The 10,784-nt window shown below is 41.0% G+C and overlaps 1 protein-coding gene and 1 long non-coding RNA gene across 4 annotated transcripts in view; one reads left to right on the top strand and one right to left on the bottom strand.

Moving 5' to 3' along the window:
* Positions 1–316: 316 nt before the first annotated feature.
* On the top strand, positions 317–3,502 carry LOC117509429. Its single transcript, XR_004560403.1, has 3 exons — positions 317–454; positions 1,866–1,868; positions 3,490–3,502. It is a non-coding gene; the product is annotated as an uncharacterized LOC117509429 (long non-coding RNA).
* igsf9ba (immunoglobulin superfamily, member 9Ba) overlaps positions 714–10,784 on the bottom strand; it is a 189,937-nt gene continuing 179,866 nt past the window's right edge. For 2 of the 3 annotated variants that reach the window (XM_034169128.1, XM_034169129.1), the window contains 2 exons: positions 3,472–3,602; positions 714–986 (listed from right to left, as the gene is read on the bottom strand). In XM_034169128.1, the coding sequence (XP_034025019.1) occupies positions 784–986; positions 3,472–3,602 (334 nt within the window). In that variant the 3' untranslated portion in view covers positions 714–783. Of the gene's footprint in view, positions 987–3,471; positions 3,603–9,091; positions 9,135–10,784 lie in introns of those variants that run through there. The other variant, XM_034169130.1, reaches the window with a different exon arrangement.

The raw sequence follows: 10,784 nt of genomic DNA, 5'->3' as shown, positions 1-10,784 counted from the left end.
CTCAGGAGTCCGGATGCAGCGCTACAATGACCGGTGCAAAACTCACTGAGCTGCTGAGCATGAAAATTAAGACACTTTTCTAATGGTTGGCAATTGGACAGCAAATCAAAATAAAGACGTAATGCCAGCTGTCAATAAAAGGTTTCCACGTAAGCACTCAAGTTCGGTCGTATCATCCGTTTCAGTGAGTGTGTTCAGATATAAACCTTTTTATCCACGTTCTATAAGTTAAAAAGGTCAAGTACGTACAGTATACCACAAGAATTACAGCAACTCTGCGTTTACTTTGAGGTATACTCAGTGGTAAGAACCCTGTGTTAAATACTGACACTATTTGTGTTGTAGGAAAAGTCGAGTCCTGTCCTGGTCCAAGGACGCACCGGGATTAGATTAACAGTCCACTGCATGAGTGAAAATATGGATCCCTCAACGACCAGTGAGTGAAAACATTACCGTGTTGTGACATACGCAACCAACACTTTTTTATTACTGTATCAGGAAACTTAATTCCCTTGTTTTACCATTTATATACATTATATATTTTCAAGTGAAATTCCTCAGAGATGAGCTGAGGCGGCGATTCGGAAAAGTTGCTGTTCTTATCTTCAAATAAGATTTCCAACGCTGGAAATTCAGTTTGAAGTTCTTCCCTCCCACACACTGATGAGCTGGAGAGATTATAACAAATGTATTAGCTCAGAGGGGCGGGCGCGGTGGGCTTCAGGGGTCAGTTTCGTCGAGTCCAATGGCTTGGCTTGTCAGTGATAGCGGCGGGCAGAGGGGTCAGCATAGAGTCCCATAGTTTGGGACCTCAGAGTCCGCACTGGTCAGAATGCCTGTCTGGTCCTCCTTGGACCGCCTGCCACGCAGGAAAGAGGTCAAGTACAGATAAGGGTTCTTCTTGTTTTGCTTCTTCCTCTTTCTGTGGAGATCCTCTCCCTCTCGGGGTGTCTGAGATTGCTGCTGGGTCTGAGAGGGAGACACACCTACAAGCAGCACAGAGTAATTAAGGACCGGATATAAGACAGGATGCGGACATTCGATACACTTTCATTTCATTTGAGCATTTTAGTAATACACACACACACACACACACACACATACATATATACTGTATATATTTATAATTTAACTTTTATTTAACCGGGTTAGTCCCATTGAGATCGAGACCTCTTTTGCAAGGGAGACATGGACAATTCTAAAATTTCCAATTCACCTAACCTGCATGTCTTTAAATGTGGGAGGAAACCAGAGCAAACACAGGGAGAACATACAAACTCCACACAGAAAGTCCATAGGTGGGAATCGATCCCATGACCTTCTTGCTGTGAGGCAACAGTGCTAACCACTAATCCACCGCGTTGCCCATCTTATAGTAGTATATCTACTACTATAAGCAACAGGTTGCCATTGTCATGTGTGAAGGTTCTTGAAATGGAGCAATATCTCCACCTGGTGGATTATATATATATATATATATATATATATATATATATATATATATATATAGGGATGGGTATTGATTTTATCGATATCGATGCCATTTATCGATTCTGTTTATCGATCAGATTCCTTATCGATTACCTTATTGATACCTCGTGAATTTTGTACTAAAAGTAGGCTTTACAGGTTTTCTATGTATTTCCTTGAGTCTTAAAGTAAATAAATATGAAATTAGTCACTGTATCCTTGATCTCTGGACATAAATAAAAATAAACAAAATTGTGTTTCGCTTTGAAGTTATTAATTCCGACTGGACTCTATTGTTCTAATTTGACTCGGCAGAGAGCCGCGCAGTGTTTGGAGCTGTGTGAACAGAACGGAGGACGATTCTCGTTTCTTTCTCGCAACGACAGAAGTCCCAGTTAGTAACTTTAATCCGCACAATAGTGACTCACGATTGACATATTCAGGGATGAAAGTGGTGAAAAACAAAAAAGCTGAAACCCAAAATTATCCCCCAACACCACCCAGACGAAAATGTTTCAATTCTAGAAGCTCTGAAATGCAATCTGGGACTATTCCAGACGATAAACTGGATTGAGTGCAGCATCCATTTAGGTGAGAAAAAAAAAACAAGTTTCCTTATTCAGATTCATTCCAGTAGTATTCTGCTCTTACTAGGATGCAGCAGTTTTCTAGTTTGGCAGATAGTTCTGGAGGAAATCACTGAAGAAATTAACAAACTGAAAATATGGTTTGACCGAAACAAACTGTCATTAAACTTAAATAAGACAGGGATGAAATGGAGGTGTGAGAGTCACTAGGTGTTCACAGGAAACATGCCAGAACATGTCCTGTGAGGCTTCATCACGGTGTTGCTTTGCGCCATGCGGCTCCGTCCCGACGCGCGGAATTCCTCCGCTCCTCTTTCCATGACAAAAACTCCTGTAACAGTGGAATGTGCCGTTAATTTCCAAACTGGACGCTGTGTTTTATCCGGGATGTCCTCTGACTAGCACAGGAATTGCGGAAGACGTGGACATCTGCACTTTTTCGGCACATTGAGACAGACGTGCAGAGGAATTCCGCGCGTCGCGGTGGAGCCGCATGGCGCAAAGCAACACCGTGATGAAGCCTCACAGGACATGTTCTGGCATGTCCAGGCTCATCCACAATTTCTCGGTTAGTTACACGACTGAAAACCCACCGACAGCCGTCTGAAAGCCATCTGAAAGCCGTCCTTTGAGACCAACACGGAGGTGGTTTTGTGCCGCGCCATGAGCGGCTCCGTGGCGCATCCGTCCACTTTTCTTTCCATGAAAAAAACTCCTGTAACAGTGGAATGTGCCGAAAAAGTACTGATGTCCACATCTCCTGCCATTTTTGTGGAAGTCAGACGACGTCCCGGATCAACAAAGCCTTCACGTTGGAAATGATCTGGTTGTTTCAGCGGGGTTTGAGCCTGTCAATCGGCGCTCGGAGCGCGGCGCGCTCTCAGCAGCTGTGGGCTGTGTTTAAACTGGCTGGATCACTCCTTAATCTGTATAATCCCCATAAAATCGTCCCTGAAAGCCATCTGAATTTTCCGAATGGTGTCCACCTGGAGGTCTCTCACAGTTTCTGGAAAAAATTGATGCAGCAAAGCTCCAAATCATTCAGACATTTATTCGCAATAAAAATCCGACGAGAGGGGTGGACCAGTGCTCACACAAAGCCTGCTCACAGGCAAATGACGCATCCGACAGGCGTGAAAAAACTCACACATGCGCACGAAGGTTCAAGCTTGGCTGATGCAATCACATGTGATTCAAATCCATATGGTTTTTGAAAAAAATAAAAAGGTCGGATACTTTTCTAACAGACCTCGTATATAAACCCCAAGCCTGAAAAACTGCGACATTGCCAGTTTTGAAAGGAATCCTAAAAACAGCAATAAGTGACAGCAGCCATGTGAGCTCTACTCTCTCTACGTCGCTAACATACTTTCCGGCAGTGGGTGGTTTTGGTTGCTCTGATCCTCTAACTGACCTGTTCTCCTTCTGGAAGCTTTGTTGTTATTGTTGTTGGCAGCTGCTCCTTTGGCTTTACTAATGCAGTGGTGTAGCAGTGCTGGTAAACTCTCAGACCCGGCAGGATCACTAGACGCACCTAGAGGCCCCCTAAAGGAGGAGACAGGAAGAGTGGACATTGTTGTGCATTAATACTTAAAGTGTCACCATTCTTCCTTTTCTCAAAGACAGAGCGATGCATTCACCGATACGCCCAGGTGGGTTTATCGTAATGTGATGGAACACGTGCACGTTTATCGTTTTCAACAAGATGATTTCTGGATGAAAAAAGATAGAAAAGAAAGAAGGAATGAAAGTAAAGCAATAACGAAAGAAAGGAAGTAAAGAATGAAGGTAAGAAAAGATAGAAATAAAAGAGAAAGAAAGTGAAGGAAATGGAAAGTAAGAAAAGAAAGAAATAATGAAAGAAGGAAGGAAAACAGAAGGAAGGAAAAAGAAAAAGGGGAAGAAAGAAAGTAAAGAAGGAAGGAAAGAAGCAAAGAGAAAGGAAGGAATAAACGCTATGTAGTAAAAAGTACAAGAGAGGAGGAGAGAAAGAACAGAAAAATAATAAAGGAAAAAAGAAGGAAAGAAAGAAAAAAGAATAAAAGAATGAAAGAACAAAAAAGGTAGCAGAACAAAAGAAGGGAAGGAATAAATAAGTAAATAATGTAAAGAAGGAAGGAAAAGGCAAAGAGAAAGAAAAAAGCAAAGAAACGCAGATGAAGCAAAGAAAGCAAAGAGGGAAGGAGACAAAGAAAGAAAGAAAGAAAAATGAAAGGACAAAGGAAAGACAGTAGAGAAGGAAGGAAAAAGATGGAAAAAACAAAAGGAAGGAAATGAGCAAAGGGAAAGGAAAAAGAAAGCAGGAACAAAATAAAGAAACTAAAACACGAAGGAAAGAAAAAACAAAAAGAAAAAGCAAAGGGAAAGGGAAAAAGAAAGAATGAAATAAAAAAATTAAGTGAAGAAAGTCAAACGAGAAGAGAAAGCGAGAGAGAGAGAGAGAGAGAGAGAGAGAGAGAGGAGAGAGAGAGAGAGAGAGAGAGAGAGGAGAGAGAGAGAGAGAGAGAGAGAGAGAGAGAGACCGAGACCCTCGGCACTCGGACCCAGCAGGCAAGAAAGAGACAAAGAAGCAATGGATTTGGTGAAAATATTGGCTACAGTTCTGGTGAGAATTTTTGGCATCCCAAATTTTTAAGTACAGAACTGTAAAAATACTAAAAAATTAATGTAAATGAATGAATCATGTATAATCAGAATACAGTATTTAATAATAATAATAATAATAATAATAATAAAATCTAAGTCACTTTTACAGCCAGCCAGTTTTCTTTAGACACATAATGGGATGGATACATGAACATTCCTAAGTCTCTGAATATGTCTTCGACTTCATTTACATCAATATTAAGAAATACAAACAGTGTGGTACTGTTTGGTAAATCTGTCTGCAGCTGGCAGTTCTCAAAACCTCGGTGGCTTCACAAGAAGGAGTCAAGTGAGGGAAGCCACCAAGACCCCAGTGACAGCTCCGAAGGCGCTACAGGAACCGTGCACAGTGCGGCTTTAATCTGTCACACCAGCGGTTCGACAGCTTCATGGTGGAGCGGAACAGAGAAAGATGATAAAAACACAGATCAAATCCAGTGCAGCTAAAAGGGAACTCTTCTCTGTTTCACCATGAAGCTTTGTCGTTGCTGCATGAAGTGCATCATGACGTCTTTATCACAATATTTGACCCACATGGGTCAACATTCAAAACCATTTCCATACAAGGTGATTTTTTAAAAAATCATATTTAAGACATAAGATTCTAAATTCTTTATGTAAATACCAAGGAACAAAATTATTGCAGTGCTGAACAAAGTTCTTTTTGAGTTAAATGGTTCAAAATAAAATAATAATCAAACGGGACTCCAACTTTAACCTGAGAAACACCTGTTTAAAATCAGGTTGTGATGGAGTGGAGTTGTGCCCAATTTGTTTCAAAAGACACAAAGAAATAAAAACTTTGGAGCTGTTGTCCATCATTTGTCACTGTGGAGAGAGAGACTGAGAGCCGTTAGCACAGAGAGAGTGAGACACACAAATCTGAGAGGAAAAACAACAACAAAAAAGAACAGGTCCTGCACAGAAAACATCATCTTCACATCTACAGTGTGCAGAGCTAACAGCGTGTTAAATACAGCCTTTAATTATTAGGGGTGTAACGACACAGTCAGCTCAACATTACACACAGACGCCACGCACCGACCACGACTGACCGACATAAAATGAATTCTGCAGGATTTTTTTTTTTTTACGCTCTGATTATTAATCCCACTGAGGGAGTGCACGACAATGAGTACGCACGATGGGCGTACTCAGTCTGCACCCATCATTGGGTGCAGACTGAGTACGCCCTCAAACGGGTCACCTGATCCTTTGCAGACACACAGGCTTCACCATCTGCACCGACGCCGATACCGGTGCAAGCCCAACATAGTTAACACTGAACTTTACCTCAAAGTGCTCACTGCTCAATGGTGAAAAATGTCAAATCCAACCAGAAAGTATTCACATTTACGATGCTAAACTCAGAGACTTTGTCATTTTTCAATGATTCTCAAACAATTAATCAATTATCAAAATACTTGTTGACAAATTCAATAGTCGACTGACTTGTTTGTTCTTCCATGAAAGTTAACAGTGAGCTTATGTTTCACTTCTTAGTGTTTCTAATTGAGATACATAAGAAAATGTTGTTTTGAATGCATTCTGATCATGTGCAAACAATGAACATATTTAAGTCATATTTGGTTTTTTCAATGTACAATAACATGACTTTAGAGGGTGTGACGGTTTATCAGCAGCTCTCCATCTATGGCTAGCAGCCCAGCATTTGGAAAATGGTGCCCTGTGAGGACTCATAGAAGGCAAGCGTGAAAATCAACAGTGCTTCTTCACAGCCTGTGTTGATTTTTTTTTTTGGAAATACTGTGAGTTCTCTACAAAAACTGGTGTTCCTCAGGGATGTGTTCTGGGTCCTACACTGTTTAATGCTTACATGGACTGGGTGTTGGGTAGCATTGTAGAAACCAGAAACACAGGTGCTTTTGTTGGCGAGAAAAGGTCAACTGACCTTGACTTAGCGGACAACGCTGTGATCTTTGTGGACGATGCTGTGATCTTTGCAGAATCAATGGATACTCTGATTGCACTGCTTGAGAAGCTGAGTGAGGAATCAGAGTGTCTGGGCTTGAAATGGTCCTGGATCAAGACTAAGATCCAGGCTTTAAATGACTTCCTGGACTCAAAGGTGCAACTGCATGTGGTGAAAATGTTGACCTTATGGAGACATTCACTTATCTCTGCAGTGACATTTATGTCTTAAGGTCCTTGGCGTTTGAGCTTGAGAGGCGCCTGCTAAGATCTTATTGAGTCACTGGGCAGAGGTGTTTGGTGATGCGATATCTTTGCAGGTAAAAGAAGGTCCAAGTCTTTATGGTCCTGGTACTGCCTGTCTTGCTGTATGATTGTGAGACATGGACGCTAACCAGTGACCTAAGATGATGACGATATGGCTTTGGTACTAGGTTTCTGGGGAGGATCTTTGTGTACTGCTGGAATGACTTTGTATTAAACGAGCAGTTACTGAGTGAGACTAAGAAGGGGAAGTATCACTTACATTGTGAGGGAGCTTCAGATACAACATTTTGGCCATGTGCGTAGCTCGAGTATCTCTGCGTAGCTCTAGTATCTTTGTTTTATTTGCTTCTAAAAGACCAGGTTCTTTTATTTATTGACGATTCCAACACGACATCACTGTTACTGACATTGTTGCAGGAGTTACTGCTGACCTCAATGCTTCACTTGAAGCTGCACAACATCTCACACACTGAGATTTACAGGGAAATCTCACCACAACCTATGCTACAGTGCAAAGTTTTAGACATACAGTATTTAATGTCCCCAAAATTTTTAAAAATAATGACATACTGATAATCCACTACTGGATCTCTTAGCAGAATTCTATTGTACTTGCATTAATGTAAATGTCCACAAGGTGGAGATATTGCTCCATTTCAAGAACTTTTAGTGCAGGCTGCTGTGGGGCACAATGACAAACCTGTTGCTTGAGGTTGAGGTTCTCTTATTTAACGTGGGTAACCAACGAAAGTCTCAATGAAGGACTTATTTCCAGAAGGGCCCATGGCACGTGTCTCTCACTCCTCCCCAGCACTGTTGTCAAGAGTGCCAGTAGGGAGCGTGGCTGCAATCGGGAAGCAAACCCGAATTGCTGGAGTCCAGGTCCAACGTGCAAGCCGTTACACCACCACCTCCTTATCATAGTACATTCAAAATTCAGTGTAAACGCAGTCAAATGTTTGGCCATTTTTCAACTTTTCAAGGATAAAAGGACCTCCTGCAATTGGTAAGAAAATGAGGTCGCATTTAAGCACGCTTTAAAAATTATTTAATTTTTGCAAAGCAGCTGTCTTTGTGTTGTCATGCAGAAGGCAGCACAAATATGTACACAGCAAAGAAATCAAGTGTTGTTTTAATGAGGTTTTTAACTCAATATCATGAAATGGAACAAAATCTCACATTTCATTTTAGTGGGCTTTAGGAATGTTCCAAATGTGATGCCTACAACTTTTGCACAGTATTGTATACCTTCAACATGAAGTCAATGTTTGATATGCAGTCAGGTCCATACGTATTTGGACAGTGACTGTTGTTGTGAACCTGTTGGCTGCCACAACGTCCAAATACTTGCGGACCTGGCTGTACGTGGTTATTGAGCATCATTTTTCAGCCTCACCACAAAGCGCCGCTACACCCCCAATAATAACAGCAGTGTATTAATATATTTGCAAAGACATAAACACTGTACAGCACACTTTGATAAACATGAACACTGCATACAGAGGCTTCACCATGCTGACGGGAGGAGATGGCAGGAAGAGGAAATGCCGTTAAAGAACAGTCACATGACAGGAAGAGGTAATGGCCATTAAGAACAGTCACATGACAGAAAAAACAAAAGCACTTAGGACAACAAATGTGACAAAGAATTTAGTTTGAAAAATTGTTATTTGTTTGGTCAAAGAGAGAAGTTTAGAGAATGCATGCATGGCATTTTGCACATGGAACAAAACTTTAAAGGGGAATACTTCAGATTATCATTCAGGTGTGTCCTCTACTGATTCAAGGCTTTTTTTTCCTTTGCAGGAAAAATGTCCATATTTAACAAGACAAACTCAAATGTTAACTCCACACTGCAAAAACCACAGCCTACAGTACAGTTGTTACCATTATCCTTCAGTTATTGTCATTAAACTGGAGTAATTACCATTATACTGCAGTTATTATCATTATCCTGCAGTTCTGACCATTATACTGCAGCTATTACATTATACTGCTGTCATTAGCATTATACTGCAGTTATTAGCATTATACTGAAGTTATTACCATCATCTTGCAGTTATTACCATTAGTAGTACATCACTTGAATCATGCACAGAAGCACAAAGCGATTCCCCTTTAAAGAAGAGAGTGATTAGAGCCCTCCCCCTGCTGACCCCTCCCCTCTCAGACATGGGTCCGACCCTTACCTATTGCGGCGTAGGGGACCGGGTCACAACGCTGCCCAGATAGCTGAGATCAATCAAAAACAAATGAGGTAAGACCCTTACCCTCTATAAAGCAGCAGCCCTACCTGTTACCTTTCCGGCGTTAGCAGCACGCTACAGCTTTGCTGTAGCTTCTAGGATAGCTGGCGTGGGTGTGAGGGGGGCGTAGGAATGAGTGCAGTGCAGAACTAATATATGGCATCAAAGTATGTGCATTTCAAAGAGTATTTCAGAAATATTCTGTCTTGTGTCTGAGAATTTTTTGGGCTGACGACTCAAAAATCATCATAAAGTAATCAGATTTGATAACTATATTTTCTTACAGAATTGTGTTTTAACTTTATACAATATACAGCAAAATCAAACTGAAACATAACTGTTCTCTAAACAGTAAACTGTTAGCCACTGGTCACACTAGGCATTGGCAAATCTGTCGTCAAGCGATGTGACATGATATAAAATTGCAACTGCAATGTTAACTACTCAGTAAAACCAGTTCTTCTTACATCTTAAATTACCCAATAATTACAAACTGTATTCACAAGCAACCAGTTATACACTATTTAGCTAAAACAGCTTGCTTAACTAACCACAGAAGATACCAGACTGGGCTAGCTAGCTTGCCAATTGGTTCAGTTTCTGTACTGTCCACTAACTGCAAACTAAAGTGAAACTGTCTTTGGAACAGTTTATGTCATTTGAAAGGGATTGTGCAAAACTGGATCATGTACAGTAAAACAGCTCTCAGGGGTTTTCCCCGAATAGCAACTCTGCACAACTTGTATACAACTGTGAACTATTTGAAAAAGGTCTATTAAAGTCATGCTAGTTTTGAAGACGTTCAAAACTTTTGAGAACTCAGTCAAACTTTGAGCTAACTTAACATGTACTCAACTCAGGATACTTTTGGGGTATGCTTAGTGCAACGTCTTGTCCAGTTCCTATATGTCCAGTCAGGGGTCAAAATACATTTTTTAACCTACTTGCACTGGTGCTAGTAACAAAAAAATTACTTGCACCAAAAAAAGTTACTTGCACAACCAAAAGTCAGTCTTATATCAACCTTACAACTCCTCCTCTGATGTATCAGACTCTTAATTCCTCTCGGGGGAGAGTTTGCCGCTGCTCTCCCCTCAGTTTTTTTTTTCTCTCGTGCGCGCGCGAATGAATCGTCCGTGAAGATTATTTTATTTATTAATTACACAGATGTATAATAAAACAAATGGTGACTGGTTTATAACACAATTATGACAGAGTTTTAGGGGAGAGAGAGCGAGGAACTACGGAGCCCTGGAAGTGTCATCGCAAAATGTTTTGCATGTGGAGAGAATGTGCACACGTTTTATTATATCGTGCGCACGTTTTATTATATTGTGCGCTCGTTTTATGATATTGTGCGCTTCTTTTAAGCATCGTTTGAGTAAGACAAGGGCATGATCTAAAAGATGGCCACAATTTGAAAAACGTGCACTCAATATTGTCTTGACACATAAATGCTGACTATTAGTCAACAAACCAGGAGACAGTGTAATACATTTCCCCATTAGAAATGGATCTGGTCAGGGTATATCATCATGGTTTGGGCGCACAAGGACATACAGAGAACTCCAGCTGCCCAGCATGGCATCATCTGGAGTTTAAGCACATTAAAAAGGATGCTGAGGTCGAAGCGTCA

The sequence above is a fragment of the Thalassophryne amazonica genome, chromosome 4 (assembly GCF_902500255.1).
Source record: "Thalassophryne amazonica chromosome 4, fThaAma1.1, whole genome shotgun sequence".
Lineage (NCBI taxonomy): Eukaryota > Metazoa > Chordata > Actinopteri > Batrachoidiformes > Batrachoididae > Thalassophryne > Thalassophryne amazonica.
This window is presented reverse-complemented; position numbering and strand designations above follow the sequence as displayed.